The sequence below is a fragment of the Tympanuchus pallidicinctus genome, unplaced genomic scaffold (genome assembly GCF_026119805.1).
Source record: "Tympanuchus pallidicinctus isolate F22 unplaced genomic scaffold, pur_lepc_1.0 scaffold29, whole genome shotgun sequence".
NCBI classification, from domain to species: domain Eukaryota; kingdom Metazoa; phylum Chordata; class Aves; order Galliformes; family Phasianidae; genus Tympanuchus; species Tympanuchus pallidicinctus.
Genome location: NW_026294746.1, coordinates 3199282 through 3221213, shown reverse-complemented (window position 1 = coordinate 3221213; position 21932 = coordinate 3199282). Strand labels below are relative to the sequence as shown.

At 49.1% G+C, this 21932-nt stretch overlaps 2 protein-coding genes across 3 annotated transcripts; one reads left to right on the top strand and one right to left on the bottom strand.

Annotated features, from left to right (window-relative positions):
- The first annotated feature begins 1050 nt into the window (after nucleotides 1–1050).
- Nucleotides 1051–13817, top strand: LOC128085137 (solute carrier family 2, facilitated glucose transporter member 5-like). 2 transcript variants are annotated; one of them, XM_052692144.1, is made up of 12 exons: nucleotides 1051–1548; nucleotides 6089–6187; nucleotides 6646–6806; nucleotides 7238–7362; nucleotides 9092–9244; nucleotides 9328–9453; nucleotides 9658–9845; nucleotides 10194–10304; nucleotides 10600–10701; nucleotides 11046–11121; nucleotides 11470–11597; nucleotides 11988–13817. In XM_052692144.1, the coding sequence occupies exons 1-12, from the start codon at nucleotides 1288–1290 to the stop codon at nucleotides 12219–12221; spliced, it is 1764 nt and encodes a 587-aa protein (XP_052548104.1). In that variant the 5' UTR covers nucleotides 1051–1287; the 3' UTR covers nucleotides 12222–13817. The 2 variants fall into 2 exon arrangements, with proteins under 2 accessions (XP_052548104.1, XP_052548103.1); XM_052692143.1 differs by lacking the exon at nucleotides 1051–1548 and adding an exon at nucleotides 3917–4767.
- A 354-nt stretch (nucleotides 13818–14171) lies between these two features.
- Nucleotides 14172–21490, bottom strand: CA6 (carbonic anhydrase 6). Its single transcript, XM_052692146.1, is given in 9 exon segments — nucleotides 14172–14842; nucleotides 15326–15398; nucleotides 15803–15926; nucleotides 16933–17090; nucleotides 17210–17272; nucleotides 17448–17547; nucleotides 17670–17818; nucleotides 19953–20135; nucleotides 21208–21490. Coding segments are annotated over 9 exon segments (1584 nt in total). The 5' UTR covers nucleotides 21293–21490; the 3' UTR covers nucleotides 14172–14193.
- Between the last annotated feature and the right edge of the window lie 442 nt (nucleotides 21491–21932).

Sequence of the window (21932 nt, the reverse complement as noted above, 5' to 3'; positions counted from 1 at the left end):
TTCTTCAGGTTTCTTGTGTGTACCTTCAAGGTTGTGCTGGAGGACAAATCTCTTGTGTCTGTGTAGACGAATGTCTCTTCATATCTCTTTTGTGTGCATAGCATGCAAAGCCTTTCCGATCTTTTTGAGCAACCTGTTCACCACTCTGCACTATTGATTCCCACTGGACGATTGCTGAGAACTGTGATAAGCTCCAAGCGTGTGGGCCTTGCTTTCCGTACGTGCTGTTGACCTTATGGGCTGTGGCTCTTCAGCTATGCAAGATTACTAACATTATCTAATCATGAAAATACAAATTGAATTTCCTCCATGTGAGGCTATGCTGTAAAGTGTGTGGGGCTAATGCTGGTGAGAGCTGGAGCTTTCCCAGGCCTTGCCCAAATAGAGAAATTCAGATTTTTATGAAAAAAAAAGGGGCAGGCTGTCAGCTGAGCAATGCTGTGTAAGTTGTATGCACTCCAAGCAGTGACAGAGCTTTTCTTGGCTGAAAACTTCATCCATCTCACAGGACTGGGAGGAGCTGAGCCCCAGTGCAAGCAGTGGTGCAAGCCTATGACTATTTTTACAACTGATTGAGCAACTATGTCTGTTTCTAGGGTTGCACAATGCTTCCCATCTGAGATACTTGCTTTTCTGTGGCTTAGAATTGTACCCCAAATTGATCCATAAATGTTCTCTGCTAGAGGCCTGCTGCAGGGCCGGCGAGGAAATGAGTCCAGATGCTGCAGAGAGCAAGCAGAGGGAAGCTTGTTTATTCTGCAGTGTTAGAAGTGATAGGCAGCTCCTTGCAGTATTTTGGCTGCTCTGTCAGGGGGATTTGCTGACAATGCTCTGCCTTGTGTCTACAAGGCTTTGAAAAAAATGTTAGTTTGCACTTCAAGGGTTGTCTTTTAGTTAATTTATCCTGAATACTGCTGTGACTTTGCCCCTTGGAGCTCCTCTGCTCAGCTGCTCCAACGCAGAGACCTGGCCTTGGTGTTAGAATGCAGGGCAGGAGCTGCGTGCTGGCTTCCACCAGCACTTCTGGGGGTCTTAGAAGTTTGCAGAATGGCTTTGAAGATCTCAAGATGGAAAGAGCTGTAGGTGTGGAGTGTGTTGTCTGCCTGCTACGGACTGGAGGAGTGGAGCCTGGTGAGGAGAAGGAAGGAAAGGGCTGCAGAGAGCAGAGCTTGTTAAACGAAAGGAGCTGGAAGGCAACCAGGCAAAAGATGAAGATGACTTGGGGTGGTTGTAAGGAGAGGATAAAAACTCTCATCCATGCAAACCTGCAGGGAGCCATAGAATTGGATGCAGTGGCACGAGGTGGCAAAAGGCAAGTCTTGGCTGGCAAAACCATGCTTCTGTCCTGCACAGAAATGCAAACCCACTGAAGTTCAAGAGGGCACCGCGGGCATTTGGGCAGTCAGGTGCTTCTGCGGAACGAAGTGCAGATGGAGCTTTAATATGCAAGCATTCCAGCACTTTCTGAAACATCTGCTTCAGCAGACAATCATGCCAGTGGAGAAAGGACCGGGCAGTTCTCAGAGCAAGCTATCAGGGCCTAATCCAGTAAGTTCACAGATCTGCCTGCCCCTCTGTTCTTGTCTGGGGGATGTGTGTGTGGCTGAGGCTCTTCTGAGGTTATCTGACAGTTGCTGTGGAAAAGGAAGAAGGCTGGCAGGATGCCTCCCAGTATTGCCTTTGTGCAGCCAGGGTAGGGTCTTGCTTGCCTCCTAGTTGCAGAACTTCTTGTGTGCTGCTATTATCTGCAAAATGGGCCTGTTTTATCCAGGATCTGCTTTTACTGTTGATAGATGTTCAGATTGCCATGTCTACGTCTTGCTTACCTGTCCAGAAGCCCCTACACAGCTAATAAAGCAGTATCTGTATGTGACTTGTTTGCAGGTAAATAACTTGTTTGCTAAATTACGTCTCACTTTGAGGCTCCAGCTGTAGCTCAAGACTATGTGTGGTGTTGCCTTTCCCCTTCTATACATACAGTTCCTTCCCAAACTGTGAGTGAAAGAGCTGCCCGTGTCACTCATGGACAGACTGTGCTGTTGGAGTGCCTCCTAATGAGACTCCTTACCCCAGGCACTGCAGCTCCCAGCCTAATGGCAGCTTTTCCACGGCTTGCTGCTGCTGTTCTTAACTGCATATGTTGTCAGCAGATTGACTCTCCTGGCAGGTAAGCCTCATCTTTTAATTATATTTGCTCCCCTTTTGGCAGAGATAACAGGATGTTGTAGGGTTTGGCTGTGAGCTGGGTGTGAACAGTTCCTGCATGCTGGCGTGGGAGCTCTGAGGATGCAGTGGACAAGTGCAGAGGAGAGAAAATAGCAGTGCTGGGTTAATGCCTTCAGGCAAATGCACTGTGTTCTGGCAGCCACTGCCTGGCAGGTGATTTGCTGAGAGAAATGTGGTAGTAAAATTCCTATGAAGTTGGCTCTCTTGGTGCTGGCCCTGCTCTTTGCTCAAGTCCAACAATCTGAGCAGTTGGAGGCAGCAGTTATTGCCCTGCAATTACTGTGAAAGTTCAAGGAGATTTGCTCCCCATCCTGTCTCCCTTCATTGACATCTCCCAGGCTTGATGCTGATGGGCACCTTAGGGATGATGCTGTCTGGCTCTCGCTGTGATTGGCAAATACTCAAAGCATTCTGCTGTCATAAGCAAATATTTATGCTCTGATGAAGGACTTCTGATGGCAAATGCATCTTCTTTTTTATTTCCATCTATGTCAAGGTTATTTCTTTAAGCTCAGGGAAAGAGTTTAAAAACCGTGACAGAAAAGTCTTCTGTTTCACAATTACCAAATATTGGAGTAGCTGTCAGCCTGCCCAGAGCTCCCGGAAGAAAGGCACTCTTCAAAGGGCAGGGATTTTTTGTGAGAGGTTTGTCCTCCTTGCAAATTCGCCACCCTTGAGGCAGAATAACTCACGTGTCATTACCTTCTTCTAACTAAAGATCTATGAAAGTGAGAACTACGATAGCTGCTGTAAGCTGGCCCATTTATTTTGGGACTCTTTGAACAATGTTGGAAGGCAGGATGGTAACAGCTCCTTCAGTATTGCTGTTAGTACCTGCTGGCTGCAGATCCCCAGTGGGAACACTGAGGCTGGGTGAGAGTTGTTGGTGCAATGGATATCCTTTGCATCTCTGTGCAGCTAAAACCCCAAGGCATAGATATATGGGAGCATGGAGCAGGATTCTGAAGGATCCAGGAGTGTTCTTGATGTGAGCCACTGAGGACAGTTTCCATAAGAAGATTATTGACTTGGCTTTTGTGAGTCCCTTCCAACCTGGGTTATTCTATGATTCTATGACTTGTCACAAAATCTGACCAAACAGTGTTGTGGAGGTCGTTGTATTACAACAAGTCGAGGAAGGGATGAATAGCAGAAGTCTTGGAACTGTGTTCCCTGCCCTGAAGCAGAAGGGCTCTGTTCCCCTGTCCATTTTTAGAGTCTTGCCAGTTTCTAAGCTTTGCTTACAGTAAGAGCTGACAGCCAGTTAGTCCACCCTGCCCTGCAAATACAAGGCCACATGTATCACTTCCTACTGCCGACTGAACGTTTACATAAGCAGCTTTGGCAAGTACACCTATAGGAAGCAGTGCCTGGCTTTGCTCCTGCTGAGCCCTCACTATTTCTACTGCATGTTCTTTGCCCTTTAAAAGATCTATCCAGTAATATTACTAATGGATGCAAAAAGATAATCAAGGACAAAGGAAATACGCTGAGTAGATTGTGTACCTGATACCTTCATCAGGTGGGGATGCTGCAGCCAGCTGAGGAATGCATGCAGGACGCATGAAGCGTGTCTGGCTCGAGATTGGCGTTTCTTTAACTGGGTGTTAAAGACAGCAGGGCCAATAATGTGGTTTGGTTTTAGTTACTCTGGCTGCCAGGGGTATCTGTGAACTTTGTATTGTGCTGATGAACTCTAAGAGTTGTAGTTAATGGTTAACTAAGTCCTGGACTGCTGTAGGTAGTCTCCTCGTGTAGGAGGCTAATGCTGTGCCAGCAGCATGGTGCACCTTGCACAGAGCAGGAAAGCAACCGCTATGCTTTGATGTAAAAAGCAGCATGTTCTGTGCACTGACAAGAACGAACCCCAGAAGGAGGAACCTGCAGTCTGCAGCTGTGCCAAGAGCCAGCTGCTCTGCAGGGTGAGACCAGGTTTGGTATTTCTGCCTGGGGGTAGAGGTGTGCAACCTGGCTGCAGGGTTAGTGCAGCTCAGGGTTATCGCTGACCCATGGCAAAAGCCCTCTGTGAGGTTCCATGGAATGTTCTATTTTTGCTGGAACACGGTTGCCAGGCAGTGGCTGCAGCGAACAACAGATCTCCTGCTGTCAGTTTGCTGTGCACACCAGCGCTGGGGAACGGCACCTCTGGAAGACTTGGCCAGAAGTCCACCCTCCTCCTGGAGAGATGAGGCTGCTTCCCCTACAGCTGGCTCTGCTTTGAGTCTGGATCTGGCCCAAGCACATCTGACATTGGTGACATTCGGCAAGAAAAAGGGAGAGGAGATGTGCAGGAGAAGACACACGGGATTGGGAAATGACCCAACAAACATCTACTGACTTTGGCAGATAGAGCTGGCCATCGATTGGGCACTTCCTTCAACGTCATGGGGCGGGTTTCCTTTCCAAGGAGGGTGTTTCCATCCCCTGTGTCGTCTGTTTAGGCTATAAAAGTCTGGACTCAGCATCTGCAATTCAAACACCAAAATAGAGATGAACGGAGAAAAGCAGGAGAGCTCCAGCGTGGAGGAAGGCAGGAAGGGGGTAAGCATGCAGGCTGTTCTCAGCTCTGGCTCCCGTGGGCTTTGGGCTGTGCAGGTTTGTAGTGGAAGGGGACCAAGATCTCCTCGTTGGGCATCCGCAGAGAGGGAGAGCAGAGATTTGTATGTTTTTGAACCCAGTTTGTCTGCAGCACAGCTTTGCACTGAGTCTCCCAGTTTGCTCTGTGCATCTGACCTACCAGGCAGCTCTGTGAAACTCCCCTTCTGTCTGCGTGTTTTCTATCCTGCTTCCTAATCCTAAAAAGGCTGCAGAAGTTTCTGGATGAGGGCTGCCTTGCAAAGCAGCATTTGTGGGTTCTTGCACAACGCGTTGCTCCTGTGTGCCAAAGGTTTTCCTAAAAGTGGTGTGTTTATATAATTAACACCAGCGGCTCTTCTGAGCTCTGGGGATTTGCTTAACGCCAGCGAAGCAGCCTGCTTTTCATCACCACTGCAAGTTGTCAACAGTCTACTGTTAGAAAGCGGTGCTGGAAGGCTCTGCTTTCTCCTGCTGCAGATCGATTGGCTTTTCCACCTCCTGCAGTCCCTGAGAGTGCAGAGCTCTGCAGGAGCTGCTGAAGAGCTGGAGGGCAATGAGCACCAGCACTGTTAGGGCAAATGTTCAGTGAGGGCCATGTCAGTTCCTCCATGTGGGACCTGAGCTGTGTGCTGGGATGTGCAAAACTTGCAGGCGTTAAGGATAGTGAAAGGATAAGAAAATGGTACGAATGACAAGTGGAAATGGAAAGTGGTTTTATTGCGGCAGTGGCTTTGAGATGTATTAGTGAGCTACATTAAAAAAAAAAAAAGACAGCTCAGTCAACAAAGCAGGGCTGGCTGTGGGCTGAGGCTGAGGCTGAATGTTTGCAGAAAGCCTCTGTGGTGTGTTGATATAATTGTGGTAAGGACAGTGGGCAGGAAAGGGGCTTGCTGCTTCACCTAGAACCTTGTCTTCTTAAAGCTCTCCTCCAGCAGCATTCTGCTTTATTGCATCAATAACTTGCATGTTGGAGAAAGAATAATTGCATGCAATTTCTTTCTCACTGCAGGGTGGTATTGTAAGTGTAATAACTTGAAAATTGTTCATCATCCAAATGATCCATCAATACGGGAAAGAGTAGAATGGATTACTGTAATGACTGTCTGCAAATCAAGCAGAACAAAGGGAGTTAGGATGAAAGCAACCAATTGGGCTTTCTTTGTAGGGTAACACAAAGCCAAAAATATAACTGGTGAAGCAAAAGGTATTTCTGTGTTTTTACACAATGCCATTTATGCTTGAAAGCCAAACCTGATTCTGAAGTGCTCGTGTTTTCCCTCTGCAGAGACTGACAGTTCCACTTGCACTGGTAACGCTCATCTCTGCCTTTGGATCATCCTTCCAGTATGGCTACAACGTGTCCGTGATCAACTCTCCAGCCCCGGTAGGTTGGGATGTGGATGGCGATGAAGGAGGAGGTTCAATAGCACAGGGTGGAGGAGGAGCTCGATTACAGGTGTCAGGGCAGGTGTCTGAGCTCCTCGTGCTGCTCCACATGTGGAATCACTGAGCACTGGGGAGCAATGGTCCCTGGCAGAGGACAGGGGCTGTGCTGAGGCTGTGTGGTGGCTTTGTGCCCAGCAGCGATGGGGTGTGGGGAATGCCTTCCCTCCTGAGAAGCAGGCAGATCCGATAAGGCAGGATGATTTGTTTCAAATCCAATAAGGCAGGATGACTTGCATAAGGCAAGGCTTCTCCTGCTCTCCCTTGCATTCTGTTTCTGACTTGGCTGTTCTGGTCTTACCAAACACTTGTTTAAAGTTTTATGGCATTGATTATTAATTAGCTTTTACAATACAGAAGTTCTGCTTGCTGCTAAACACGCTCCATATTTCATTCCAGTACATGCAAGACTTCTACAACCAAACCTACATGAACAGGCATGGAGTCTCCATGGACGAGAGCTTCCAGACACTGCTGTGGTCCCTCACTGTGTCCATGTATCCCCTGGGTGGCTTCTTTGGGTCGCTCATAGTGGGACCTCTGGTCAACAACTGTGGCCGGTACGTGACAGCGGTGTGGCTCAGATAAGGCTGCCCTCACCGGTTGCTCCGGCTCACCAAGCTCTGCAGCATCGCACCGCCTCGATCCTAAAGCAGTCAGCCCAGTGCTGGACTTGGGAATGTGGTGTCTCTCACGTGTAGGAGAATTTATTTGATTCCAGTCTGGTCAAGGCCAGGCTGTGCGCTGGGCTCTGAGCCAGGTGGGCAGCAGTGGTGAAAGTCCTGGGAGCTGCATGCAGGTCTCAGCTGCTCACGTATCCTCAGCTTTCTTCATTGCCTGCAGGGAAAAACAGGAAAACAGCTGTTTTCTTTTGGCTAGTCTTTGGGATGGCAGCTCCTCTGGGTTTTGAACAGCGTAACACAATGGAGGGTCTGTCTGCTAGGGAGGTCTTAGAAGACTAAACTGATTCTGTCTCTCTGTTGCTTTGCAGAAAAGGCACCTTGCTGATAAACAACCTCTTCTCCATTGTTGCTGCAGTTCTTATGGGAACCTCAGAGATAGCAAAAACCTTTGAAGTAATCATTGTATCCCGTGTTATCATGGGGATATATGCTGGTGAGTGAGAGGTTGGATGCTAAAGGAAGAGCAGTAAACCTAATGAAATGGAAAGGTCTTTGCACAACAGGTGGTTTCACAGGTAGCATATTTTAGCCAAATACTTGCATAGCAGTTCTGTGCTTGCTTGAATAGCAGTCCTTCTCTGCGTGTTGCAGAAGTATCAGATCTCTGGCAGACAGTGGCAGTAAGGCTGGGCTGTGGGCTATACTGTCTGTGGCTGCAGCTGCCCTCTGCAGTCAGCATCTGCTCAGCACAAGTGCCATCAGCCTGGAAACTTGCCGATGGTCATCTGTTTTCCCAGGTGTCTTAGAGCAGATGGGCTGTTTTTAAACATAATAAAAAACAGAAAAGTCCTTCCAAGCTCAAGTCATTGAATAGAATGCCAGATCCAGTAATCCACTCCTGGAAATGGTTGTTCTTCCTGCAGGGGTGAAGAAACATGAAAGTGAAGGTTGCAGGGTCACTGGATTTACTGCAAGGCCAGTGGGGAGCTAAGGGGCAGAGTGTGAGTTGGTTTGGTGGCTGTGCTGGAGCTGCAGTAACAGACACCTGACAGGCATGGGATGGCTGGACACCCTCTGCTGCTCTGAGCTCCTGCCAAGCCACACTGATGAGGGTCCTGACACCACTCAGATTTAATTAATTGGCTTTGGCTTAGCAAGACTGATACGCTGTGTAGTTTGTTAGTGAGTTTGGGTATCTGAGAAAACAAACTGGCACAGGAAAACAACGCCATCTATAACATGCTCCAGTTGCAGTTGTTGATCTAAGGCAGGAAACATGTCTAGTCTGTTTTGTTTTGACTTTTTGCTCTCTTAAGCCCAGCAGCTGCTCTTAGCATTGCTTCTCTGACTACAGGTGGAGCTGGTAGGAGGGATCCCTCCAAATCGTTTCAATTATGGGTAACTGACAGAAGAATCAGGGCTGCCTGAGCCCTGCCTCTGGGGAAGGGAGGCTGCTGAATCAATCCAGCCTGGGGCTCCTTTAGAATCCTGGCGTGGTTCCTCCTCGCAAAAGGGAGGCCTTGCAGCTGGGAGGAACACCAAGGCCCTTCTGTGGTGGGCATTTATCAGCATAATTCTGAGCAATTAGCCATTGTTGATTGGAGGCACCGGTCTACAAGTCACTGTTAGCACTTTTTTTTATGAGGGCAATTAGAAGGTTTGTTGTAGCGTCAACATTAAGCACTACACCTCATGAATTTAATTTTATCATGTTTTCCAGTTGTGTTAACATTTTGTTTCTATGCCTTTTGGCCTTCAGATAATGTCTTGAACTCTTTTATAACCCCTAGAACTTGATGGCTGGGAACTTAGTTACCAATGTAAGATAAGAGTTGTTTGGTCATTCGACTTCTAGAGTTTGGGTTTTGCATGCCAAGATTTACATCATAAGTATGGGAACTGGCAGCTTTCAGGGCTGCTGCAGCTAACAGTACTGTGCCCCTGAAGAAAGCAGAAATTCCTCTTCTACCTTTCAATTTGCTTTCCAAACATCCCACTGAAGAGAGAGAAAAAGAGCCGTAGTACACAGCTTCTTTGCTGGATATGGATAACGTTAAATCTTCAGCTAGAGCAAAAGAGCTCAAGTGTGAAGCTTGCATGTGTCCTGTGGTTTAGCAGGGATCACTTTGGTCTCACACATGAGGAAAAAAAGCATCTTACTGCAGATGTGAATGTGCTGATGTCAGGCCGCTGCAGGACTGACCTTGTTCTATCCCTACCAGGTCTGGCCTCCAACGTGGTTCCCATGTTCCTGGGAGAAATGTCCCCCAGAAATCTCAGAGGTGCTATTGGGGTAGTACCCCAGCTCTTCATCACCCTCGGGATCCTCGTAGCTCAGATCCTTGGTCTTACCAGCATTCTTGGGCATGCTGAAGGTAAAGCTTTGGCTCAGGAAATTCTCTGTCGGCTCCGTGGAGGAAAATCTCTCCCAGTCATCATCTTGTCTTGTTTGCTGCAGGCTGGCCCTTGCTCCTGGGGCTCACTGGGATCCCGTCGGCATTACAGCTCCTTTCATTGCCCTTTTTTCCTGAAAGTCCCAGATATCTGCTGATACAGAAGGGCGATGAGGATCAAGCACGACAAGGTATGGCATCTTCTGTTGCATGAAATCCTTAGTTGACGTGTTGGTGGTGGTTGGCTTTTTGCAGCATTGCTCCTTTGCTTCCATGAATTCCCGACTTCCCATCCTGTGAGCAGTACTACTGCCTTGGCTTTGAATGTTGTAATGTCTTGATGTAAAGCAGGAGAGCTTCCTGGGCTCTGTAGCTGATCTTCCTCTCCCAACCAGCTCTGCAGCGTTTGAGAGGCTGGGATGATGTGGATGATGAGATAGAAGAAATGCGCCAAGAAGACAAGTCAGAAAAGGAAGAGGGACACCTCTCTGTGTTCACCCTGTGCACCTTCAGAGGCCTGCGCTGGCAGCTCATCTCTATTGTTGTCATGATGATGGGACAGCAGCTTTCAGGGGTCAATGGAGTGAGTAACAGCAGGGTGGGACTCAGTGTGGGGCAGCACTGGTGTAGGAGCTGGAAACTAGGAGACAGGAGTAGTCCTTTCACCAGGGACACTGGTGATGTTATGGGGGAATCAGCCTAACCTGTACCAAACTGAGTATGCACGTGGTTCTGAGTCCAGCTGTCCTGTGAGGGTAGTTGGGATGTTTTTGGAATGAGATGCTCGTGTCTGGATCTTAACACCCACATCTCCAGTACTGAAATAGTTTTTGAATTCCTGTGTCCCACTTCTAGGGTTGTAGAAACAACCAGAGTAGGATTCCTGTGCTCTGCTGCTGGCCACGTTTAAACACAATTGCTTTTGCTGCAGGTCTTCTACTATGCGGACAGAATCTTCCTGTCAGCAGGTGTGGAGGCCAACAACGTTCAGTATGTCACTGTGTCCATAGGTGCCATCAACGTTCTCATGACTTTCCTTGCTGTAAGTTTCTGTTGGGGCTCTCTGAGCCTCAGTGATTTTGGATGTTTGGTTTCCAGGCTGCTCTGGCCTCCTCTTGCCATGCAATGCTCCCCTACAGCTCTCTGGAGCTGGGTACCAAAAGAGGGCATGCCTGGCTTTTTGCAGTTCCTGGGTGACTTCTTACTCACAATACATTAGCAAATGGGGGAAATTTCACTGCATTTCTTAATAGCCAAATATTACTTTAATAAAATTGGGTAGAATAAAGCTCTGTGCTTTGATTGTTTGATCTCTTACCCTCTTCTGTCTCTTTCAGGTTTTCATTGTGGAGTCCTTGGGAAGGAGAATCCTGCTGCTTGCTGGCTTTGGGTTGTGCTGCGGCTCCTGTGCAGTGTTGACTTTGGCCCTAAACCTCCAGGTTTGTAGCTGCATCACCCTGGTGCTCCTGGTGTATTTTGGAGTTGGTGTGGGAGGTCTCTCAGTACCTGCATATCTATCCGAAGTGAACCCAGGCAGAGCCATGATGCTGCTGTGTGAATGTTTCTCCCTGCCTATTGTGTTCGTGCCTGTTGCATCCTGTAGCTGGAAGCAAAGGTGGTACACAGAGCATGAGCTCAACAGCTTGGCATGTCAGCTTGGGCATAGCTGGCAACAGGGGATGACTTCTGAACACCCCCAAATCTTGTTTCAATTAATGCCTTGAATGTGTTGGTGACTTTGAGCTGAGAACCAACTCTTAACTCCTGATTATATTCTTCACAGAATACTGTCTCATGGATGTCTTACCTCAGCATAGTGTGTGTCATCATTTACATCATTGGACATGCTATTGGAGCCAGTGAGTACGCACAAGTTAGCCCAGTCCCCTCTGCAGGTTGGGTAAAGGCAGGCATTACACTAAGCATCAAAGCTCTGTGGGGCTGATCTGAGAAGGTCAAATTCCTCCTGTGCAACCATGCACCTGGCTGATTGTCAGCTAGATTGGTGCTCCTGTGCCCATGAGGCAGGGGAGCATCTGGCTTTCAAAAGGAAAAGCCAAGGCACAGCTGAGTTTGTATTGAGTTGTCCAGTGAGATCTCAAGCAAAGCTGTGTTGAGATTGGTGAGACCTACCAGCTGGGCTGTGATGCTGTGTGCCTGCATCTTTAGGAATGCCTTTGGAATTTCCATGCATACAATACTTCCAGGTCCAATCCCCTTTGTGATGATCACTGAGATGTTCCTGCAGTCGTCCCGGCCTGCTGCCTTCATGGTGGGTGGATCTGTGCACTGGCTCTGCAACTTCACTGTGGGACTCGTGTTCCTCTACATGGAGGTAAGGTGTGAGCAGGGGATGGCACATGGCTCAAAATTAGTGATCTCTGGGTCACCAGTTCGCACCGATCCTAGTAGAAGTGACCTATAAATTGCTATAATGACTGATTTTAGCCTGTGCAAGGGGAACTGGTGAATTCACTTGAACTTGTGTAAGAGGTCCTCACCCTTAGGCGTCTTTTTCAGTAAATCCATGGTGGTTTCCAATAAATCCATCTTGGTGGTATCAGAAGACAGGATCCTGAACCACCACTAGCTTTGAGTTGTTCCACTTGAAGGAACGTTACTGTGGCTGCATGAATTGCTATTGCAGGATTCAGCATGCCCAAGCGTGTACTGACCACAATTGGAGTACTGCCCTGATTCTTGCCCTGTCATCTTTCATTGTCAGGCTGGACTAGGGGCCTACAGCTTCCTCATCTTCTGTGGTATATGCCTCGCCACCATGATCTACATCTTCTTCATTGTACCTGAGACGAAGAACAAAACCTTCATGGAAATTAACAGAATCATGGCCAAGAGAAACAAGGTGGAGATTCAGACAGACGTAGAACAGATGATGGATTTGCAGACTGTTCCAAGTGTGAAGGCAGACAAGCCAGAAGTTTTGGGCAGTGATCTGTGACACAACCCAGTGCTTCGCCTGGCCCAGGTGTTTTCCAGGATCTATTCAGTGGAAGAATATGGCTCAATTCTGACCTTCATTCAGACTTTCTGCACAACTCCCACAGAAGTTTTCAAATAAGCCTTTATTCTGTCTTAAGGTTGTTCTCATTTTGAGTAATCAGTAGGACCACTCTGTTTTGTGGCACGGTGACTTCAGTGGCAGATTTCCCATTCCTTGTATTTGTCACTAGGAAGGGGCAATGCCTGCCGTCAGCTCAGTTCCTGTGATTTGGGAACTGATGTCACAGTGTGGTGCGTGCCCCTTATGTCCTGAGTGAACCATCTCAGGTGACACGGAACAGCACCTGGGCTGGGTTTTGGTCAGTCGTGTGCAAGGAGTGCATTGTACTCCTTGACCATTCCTTGAACACGAATTTGAGGGTCCAACGTGTGTGAGGGCAGGCCTTTGGTGCTTGGTGTTCTGTGTGGAGAGTGTGTCAGATACACCAAGGTGCTCTGATAGATGTGTTCCTAGAGACATGTATCCTGTCACCTGTACGAAGGACCATAAGACTGGAAATGCACGTGACTTTAATCTCACTCCCACCCTGCTCATCAGATGGACTCCTGGAAAGCTAACAGTTGCTGGTGAGTCCTTCCAGAGCCTTATTCTTGAGCTTAGGAGTGTTCCATTGGCCCTGTGCTTATTCATGGGCTGCTGATGCACAGTTGTTCCTGTGGCACTCCAGTCTTTGGAAATAGCTCCTTTTGTTCCTTAGTGCTCTCACAGAAGCTGCCAAAGAGTTTCAGCCCCTCTCCAAATCCTTTAATAGCCCCCAGAGGTACACTCTGTGTATATGAGCCAGGTGGAGATCATTCCTTCCCAGAGATGTGTGAACTTGCTGCGTGCTGGGGTCAGGTTTGGGCAGATTCCTGTGCAGTGGCCGTGTTTCCAAGCATGTTCAGATCCGCCTTTAAGCACCTTGGTGTGAGACACTAGGAGTAGTTTTCCAAAGAATTTCTCAGGGACCTGGTTTCTTGAAAAAGTTCTCAGCTGGTCTAAAGGTTGATCCTTGAGTGGTTCCTTCTAGTTGTGTCCCTAAGGGCACAGCTCCACCTGAAGGCTGAACCGGTTTGGAGGAGCCAAGTCTGAAGAACTAGATCTGACTCACCAGGGAAATAAAAATGCACACTGATAAATGGAGGATTTATTAAAGTATTTATTAGTGTGAAGGATTACAGGGCTAACTCAATTATTTAACATGTGGAAATAGAGTTAATTGTGCAATGTTGCTGCTCTCTGTTGGGGGAAAGAAGCAGAATGGTTCAACAGCCTGGCATGGACTTTGGTGATAGCCCTTTGTGTGATGTACTTCAACTTAGGAGATGAGCTTCATGCAGACCCTCAATCTTGTCTTGTGATGTGCACCTGTTGGAAATGAAGCTGCTCCCATGCTCTGTCTCCATCCACTGACAGCAAAGACTTGTCATCAAGTGACTGTGTGGGAGCTGCAGTGCCCTTTGCATACACCTTCTTACGTGATACCCCTGCAGCAGCAGTGACTTGGTGATAAATGGAAATAAAGCATGGTGCAGGAAAGGCACTGAGAATGGAGATGGGATGTGGGAAGTGAGAAAAGTTTGGCTAGAGAGAGCTGTTTCTCTAACCAAAGAGAGTGGCGTGTGGGATACAAAAGGAAGGTCCATGGGTGGAAATCTTAACCTAGTAGTAGGAGGGATGTGTAGATACAAGGTGGTGAACTGTGCTTCGTTCTTTGCCTCTGTCCCACTGACCAGTGGAGGCTGTGCCACCTCGTACCTGCTTGGAAAACAACCTGGAGCACTAAGCAGGTGCCTAGTGACCGTATACAAAGTAAAAGAGGAAACAGGCAATTAACCTAAAACAAGCAGATGGAGCAAGCTTTCCATCCTCAGTTTCTTCAGCAAGAAGTTTGGGTTTTTCAGCTGCTTAAAAAATATATATATTGGGGTCACTGACAGCTGGTGTCAGCCTCCAGCACCACCCCCCCAAAGAGGGTCATGGGGGTTTCCCCCCATGCAATGACATCTCCCTTCAGCTTTCCTGCTTTGCACTGTGCAAGTGACCGAATGTCTGCAGGGCTGAGGACTTGGCTCCACAGGTTCACATGCGTCATCCACCCTGCAAACCCATTGGAGAACGTCCCAAGAAGAGTGTCCCTGTCCTTCCCAAGGACAAGCATCCCTCCAGCCTGGCTCACATAGCCTTTCTGGATGCTCTTTGCATCACCAGCAGCTCCATTGAGCCACAGACTTGCTATTCCAGACTGGGAAGCCCACGCCATGCAGTAATGCAGCCAGTCCTGTGCCTTGTGGTAGAGGGGGAATCTGACAAAATGGCCTCCTATCCACAATCCCACGTCTGTGCCTGTGGTCATCACCAGCTCGTTGTCCCTCTCCCGTGTGGAGTAGGAGAGAACAGTCTGAGTGCCCACGTGCTGGACTTGTGTCCAGAAGCACAGGGTGAAGGCTTGGAGAGACATCTCATGGCTGGGACGAACCTCCACAAAGCTCTCAATGTTTTCCATGGGGAAGTAGAAAGCTGGGAAAGTGCTGGATGTAATACCTGAAATGATTGAGAAGCCAGCTCAGTTATGTCTTCTCTGGTGCTTGCAGATGAGCCCAGCTCCTACAGAATACCCACAGGTGTAGGTGTAGGTGGCAGGGGCTGCCTCAGCCATGCTTATTGGTTTGGCTCCCTCACCCAACTCTTTTGGGAAAAATCCTTTTTTTCCTCTTCCTTCCTTTGTTCCCGTCTTTAGTAAAATGAAGATAATGAGTATTTATCCTGGGGGAACAGTGAGCTTTAATGCCTCCCTGTTTGTAAACCTGTGCTTACACGCTGCAGGACAAGCTGCAGTTGCTGGGAGAGGTGCTAGATTTGGGCTGGGTTTAATGATGCTGTAGCTCATGGAAGTCTTCCAGTTGGCCTAGGCATGGAACAAGAGTCTACCTGCACGCATCGGTACCAAACCTGTTGATGATGTAGGCCATCAGAACAGCAGGCCTGGGCCATCCTTGGAAGGAAAGCTGGACTTAGAAACAGAGTGTTTCTTACCTGTGTGGCTCACTCCATTCAGGAACTCTTTCTTCATGTCTCGGAGCTGTGTGTGGATTTGTTCCAGTTTGAGGCTGAGTTCTTCTGGCTGGCATTGTTCTAGAGCAATCAGACAGATGGGGGCTTTCTGAGAGCCAGGAGCTACGTGTGGTAATTCTGCTTGCCAGTTTGCAGGAGGTATGCAGGAAACCTTGCTTTAAAATGCAGTGATTCGCCCTAATTACAGCACTTGGCTCGTTAGCCATGGCAGAGCTGTTTGTACACCGGTTCGTGTGCTTCACCCATGCAGAGGCAGGCACACAACGTACTGTGTGAAGTCACAGAGCAACACCAATCCTGGGCTGTGCGACACTTCCAGCGCACCAGAGTGCTGCCACCCGACCTGCGGCCGCTGCCGCACCATCAGAAGCAAGATGCACGGCAGGGACACAGCTGTTCTTGGGGATTGCAGTAGTTTTACCTAATTGAAACGGCTTGCAGCCCAGCTCCTTCCTGCCTCATACCTTGTCTGGGCCTGGCTTGGAAGGAGGCCTCCACCACGCGGCCGTGCAGGGGCTGTGCGTGCCGGTAGTCGTTGCGCAGCGTCCTGTTGTGCCAGTCCAGCAAGGTGTTCTCCAGCAGGCCGATCTGGGGGCAGGGCAGCCTTGTTATAAGGGCAGAGGGACCGAAAGGTTAGCCTAGAAGTGCAGGGCAGATCCTGCAGCTGGGGGTTAAACACAGTCATTTGTGTGAGGTCTCTCCCAGAGCATTGACAAGGGAAGGGAATGGCAGTCAATGCTCTAATCAGCAAAGTGGTGCTGATGAAGGTGTTTTGCCTGAAGGAAGTAATTCTACGTGTTATGCATGGATGAAATTATTCTGTGGTATACTGCCTATATTATGAGTGCCCACTAATGCCTTCCCCACCACAAAGTATTTCATTTTTAAATACAAACACACTGTCATCCTCCACTGCTGTCATCTCCACTTGACCTTGTTCTCTTGGAAACAGTTTGATGCTTTTTTTTCATTACAAAAGATGAACTGCTCTGCAAGACTCACCCGTAAGCTCACTTTACTGCTGCTATTTGTTCTCTGCCAAAGCCTTTGTGCTGACAAGGCAGAGGGAGGGCAGAGCTGGGCATCCTGCCGTGCAGCAGCATCCAGCTGCTGGCTCTGAGCACAGGGACCTGCACACAACGAGGTCCTCAGCAATAACTCAGCCAGAGCACGGACGAACCCCCCACTGCATAGCCAAAATGCAAAGAGAAAAGAAACACTTCTCTAGAATTGTGCCAAGTGTTCTGCAATTATTTTAATGCCCTGAATGGCCTCATCTATGATTTTTTTTTTTTTCCTTCTCTCCCTCTTTTGTAGTACTTTTCACCTTGTTGACTCTGGCTGGTCCCTTTAGTACTTCATCATGGCTGAAAAGCTGAGCAGAGCCTTGTTATTGCTCAGCAGACCTCAGGTCTAACAGCCACACCAGTCATTCCAGTTGCTTTTGAGTCTATCTGTAAGGCCCTATGAAAGACATCCTAGTAGTTCTGCAGGCTCTTCTTTTAGGTCACTGGAGAATGGAGAATGAAACTGGCGTGGAAGAAAAGTGTGGAGGAAAGAGAAACTGTTGTGCTGCTGAGCAGCCCCCAGGTACCTGTGCATGTGACAGGATGATAGGAGAGTCGAAAACGGTCCAGGTGACACTCTCAGAGCAGGGTGGGGTTGTGAGCGAGCCCTGGTACCTGTAGAAGTGTGAGAGGTTTTCTGGCAGCATGGCTTGGACGTCCAGAGAGGTGAGCTTGGTTGACTGACCTCAAAAGGAAACAGAAGCAGTGTTAGCTGTGAGCAAAGCCAGCAGCAGGGCTTTGCCCCAGTACGTATGTAGAGGCTTAAAGAGCATCGAGGACGGAGAAGGGCAACCAAGCTCTTACCTGCAAACCTGATTTTTGCCAATTTGGAAATGAATTCACTGTAGTAGGTATTCTCCAGGTGTCCTTCCTAAACACAGCACAGAGAGTTGAAAGGTTGCTGAGCTGCCTGGTCTTCAGTAGCACTGCTCTGCCTCAATCTCTTGTAGACCAGGCATGTAGCCCTACTGCAGGCAGCTGGACCAGTGTGGGATGAATAGTGACCATGGGCTGTCATTGCTCAGCTTCCCATGGGTCAAACCTACCACATACAAGAAGGCAAGCACTGCCAGTCCATTGGGTTTGTCTTTGGCTTCTTCAAAGCTTGAGTAGTCTGCAGAGTTGTAATGGACGATGTGCAGCTGCCAAGAGAGAGACAGGGCCATGGAGCAAGAGGTGACAAAAGACTGCCTCATCCTCATCACCTTCAAGGACTATATCACAACCTCCCTGGCCCCATCCCTCCAGCCTCCTTTGCAGGTACCTCTGCCACATATCTCATCCCATCCAGCGTGTGCTCGGAGCCGCTGGTCTCCAGGTCCAGGCCTCCCCAGTGCAGGTGCATCTGCACTGCGGTGTAGGGGCGCGGGAGCCCACGGGAGATGGACAGGGTGGGTGGCAAATCAATCTGGACTGAAAAACAGGATTGGAGATGGCCATAAGTGTGGAGCTGGTTCTGCTAGCTGTGTCTGCAGGGTTTTTCCCAGCTGGGCAGCTGCGTATTTTATTTTTTTTTCTCAGGCACCAATAAAAATGCTTTAATGTTTGTTCTTGGCATAGTACATCACATCTTGCTGAGCTCTGCATGCATTCATTAATGTCTTTATTCCCAGGCAGAACAGAGGAGTAAGAAATCAGCCAAGCGACTGGCCTTACCTAACCTGTCACCATCACTTTCCATGCTCTGGGACGTGCATCTCCTTGGGACAGCCGTGCGGGGCCAGAGCCCCATGAGCCTGAGCAGGCAGAGCTCTTTGTTTCTTTATGAAGGGTATTCACCAAGGCACTACAAAAAATTGGTTTTCTGCTGGTGTGCTGCCACAAATCATATATTGTGGTGTTAAACACGCCGAACTGAATACTGCAAGTGGAGAATTGCCTGATCCGGGCGATAGCCCAGAGCACGTTATAAAATAGCAGCTCTCCTTGCTGAAGAGCACATCGTTACTCACAGCTTGGGTTAGAGGCTTATTTGTTTGTTAGCTATTGACAGGCAGACAAGATGAGAACGCATTTCCATGTGACATCCCAAGGGATCTGCGGTGGAGAGTAAGCACACACCTTACTTTTTACACTAGATTCCTGCTGAGCGCTTTCCATTAGGAGTTCCTTGTGGAATACTGCCGTCCTGTCTTCCCTCACCAAAGTCAGTGGGAAAACCAAGCCTGCTATGATGGTATCTGTGCTTACAGACTGTCATCTGCCTTGTGCTTTATCAGAATGCCCCACACGTCACTGTTTTGATGTTAGCATGAGAATGGGGGAAAAACACACGTGCAGTCAGAGATGTGAATGATAAACCTGCAGAACTGGTGTGCAGGCAGTTGGGCAGTGCTGCTATGGGAGCTCACGGAACGCAGGGTTTGTGTGGGAGACAAACAGGAGTGCTGTTCATGACAGACTGCAGAAATATGATCACAGCAGTCTCTCTCTGAAGACAGCATCTCTCATCTCTTCAGCTCCTTGCTCTCCCTCTCTATTGATTTCTCTCCGCAGCGGAGAGAAGAAAGGACTGTTGGGGGGGGGAGGATTAGAGACTGACTGGGCCCCTCATGTTCCAAATGCCATGAAAGTGCTCAGTCCCCCTGAAGCAGTTGTTAGCCAGTTCTTCTCTCGCTGCTCATCTGTAGTCCAAAAGCATTATCCCACTACCACCAGCTGATGAATTATTTAGGTAATGAATTAGGCTCTGGCAGCATCCAGGACCTCTTAATGGCAAAGCCTTGCTCAGAGGCCCTGCATGACCAAAGGCAGGGCACTGAGCCTGGGCTGTGCTCCAGCTTCCTTCCCTTCCTGAGGGCTGAAAACCAACCGTTGCTCAAAGGGAGGGCGACTGCTCTGTCTGACTGTATGGAACACAACGTTGGATGCAAGTTCACTGCTGAGCTGCGGATCTGTCCCATCACTTCTGCTTCCTGCACAAAGGCAAAGGATTCCTACTGCACAAAGGCATTTTGTGGATGCGGAGAGGAGTCGGTAAGCCCCAAATTTGCTCCTTCAGTGCTGCAGTCATCAATGCACTGAAAGAAGGGGCTCATCTGCCGTGCTCCAGCTGCCTTCCATCCCTGTTTGATGTTTAACAGACAGTACCTTGCAGTGATGTCACTGCCTCTCATTTCTCTGGTTTACAGATGCATTTCTGGAAAGGTTTCCTGTGTGACTGGGGAAAAGAGCAGAGCTTGGAGTGCAGGATGAAGTGAGACTGCAGAGCCAAGGGGGGCAAGTTTAGAAATGAACAGCATTTTAAATGGCCAAACCCAGCATTCTATTCCTGCAATGGTGTGAGTCTGATGTTCTCCCAGGGCATCTGCTCAGCAGGTTCAGAGCTCTTACAGAGGACCAAACAAAGGTTGGGAATTCTGGCCAGAACTACCATTAACAACACCTGCGTTTCAAAAATGCATGCCTTGGCTTTGCTGCCAGCATCCCCCCGGTCACAGCAGCAGTGTGTGGGCCGGGGCAGGGACCGCTGCTGCCTGCAAAGTGCAGCTGAAGGGAACTGTGCATTGCATGTCTTCCAGCACTGCTCCTGCTCCTGCAGCCTTACCCGAGTGCCCGTTGTTGGTCATGGTGAAGTCCCCCTGCAGCGGCCGGCCGTACCCGCTCAGCTCCAGCTGCAGCAGCTGCACGTTGTGCACCACCTTCTTCCTCTGGATGTCAATGGGAGACTGCTGCTTGCCAGCACAGGCAGCAAAGTGCAGCCCCCAGTGCTCTTCATCCAGCTCGCCCTCTGTGTGGAGGAGCAGGCAGGTTATTAGCATGAGGTGGAAGCTGATGCTTGCTCAGGAGTCAGAAAATGTACAGTATTTTATCTGCAGGGCTGCTGAGCTGCAAAGTGTGAAGCCTGCCTGGCGGTAACAGCACACTGCCTCACCTCTCGTGCCCACCCTTGGAGGAAGTGAGTACATGGCAGAGCAGTCATGTGGGCTCCCATCCTTCCTCCAGTGGCTCTGAGTCTCCTAACCCTGCCTGGAATCCTTCCTGCAGAGGTCTGAGCTGCTGGAACTGCTCACAACTGCTTGAACACAATGGGGCTATTTGCATTCTCCATAGTGCTGGATTTAAGATCTTAAGGCTGAGCAGCAATTTTGATGCCATGTCTGTCATGGCTGTAAGTGACAGTGACTGGGGTGACTTTCTCTCCTTGCATCCCTCCAGCATTGCCACATACCCAGCACTGTTAGAGTTGTCTGTCTGAGACAATCCACGCTACAGCCAGGGAATCATCAGCAAGTGACTGTGTCCTCACTGAGTGCAAATCCTGCAGGGATGGGTTGAAAGGAGAGGTGATTGTTTGGAAAAGAAAGTAATTTAAGGCCCTCAGCATCCCCCAGCCTGGGCCCCCATCACAGCACGGCCCTTCGCTTCACTGAGCTCTGCAAACGAGCCCCTGAAACAATTAACAATCAAGTAACATTCCACAAGATCTATAAATACGGAGATGAGCCTCTTTTTTGTGACCTGCACAATAAAACAAGGAGCAAGCAGTAGGTAGCACATTTCCTTCCAGGATCACCCCGAGGGCAGCTTTTACTCTAAGATATCATAAAGGTTTTCCCCCTCATCTGAGCCTGTCCATCTGCCAGGCCCGACACCTCACGGCTCAGTGCAGCACAAAGCCAGAGGACCCCTTCCAAGATACACAGTCAGCAATAAAGCGGAATGAATTGGCTGCTCGCTGGAGAGCTGCTGCTAACAAAAGGAGCAGCAAGCTGAGTGTTGCCTCTGCAGCACAGGAGGAATGTGAGCGCCTCAGCAAGCTGGCAGCAGCAGCCATCCCAAAGCCTCCTCCTTTGTGTTACCTCGGTAGGTCCAGTGCACGGCGTGGGAGCAGCTCAGCAGCTGCAGCAGCAATAGGGCCGTCGGGATGAGCATCTCTTCCTGCATCTGCAGTCAGATGGAGATGGGGAGCACTTGTCTTTAAGAACGCCCAGGAAGCAAAAATGCCCATTTCCTCCCAGCTGAGCCCCTCCAGCACCCATCCCGCCCCACGGGTGCTGCAGGCACTTGGCTCCTTTGAAAATGATTATCCTGGAGCTCTTTTCCAACTAGAATGACTGTATGGTTCTACAAAGCCCCAGTGGCTATTAGAGGGATTCACATCAGAGCTGAGAGGCTTTGGGTGCCCCGATGCTCCTGTGGGCTCCTGTAGCTGCTCAGTACATTGCCAGATGTTTCCTTTCCCCAGCCATCACAGCCCAGCAAAAAGCAGCCTTGCAAGGCACTCCTGGTTGGCGGTTTTGTACATGTGTTTAATGTTTGGGAACTGCCATAATACGGAGTTAATTAAGCAAACGCATACTTTTCTTTCTCTCCCCTAAAGAAATCATTTATCTTGACAGCTGCACTGAACTGTGCTGGGGCTGAACTAACCAAACGTGCCCTGCGATGCACTCCCTAATCCGTGTGGATCTGCTTGGGTAAATAAGCCTTGAAATCCGCTGAGGAGACACTTCAGTGTTTATACCTGGTTGCACTCCTGGATTCCAGACAGCAGCACAGAGCATGAGCTGCACCAAGAGGGTGC

Bases quoted from the DNA above. Each gene is read 5' to 3' on its own strand.
- LOC128085137 (XM_052692144.1), top strand. From the start codon at position 1,288: ATGCAGTGGCACGAGGTGGCAAAAGGCAAGTCTTGGCTGGCAAAACCA. The intron at 6,807-7,237 runs GTACGTGACAGC...GTTGCTTTGCAG, and splicing joins CTGGTCAACAACTGTGGCCG to AAAAGGCACCTTGCTGATAA. The intron at 9,454-9,657 runs GTATGGCATCTT...TCTCCCAACCAG, and splicing joins TGAGGATCAAGCACGACAAG to CTCTGCAGCGTTTGAGAGGC.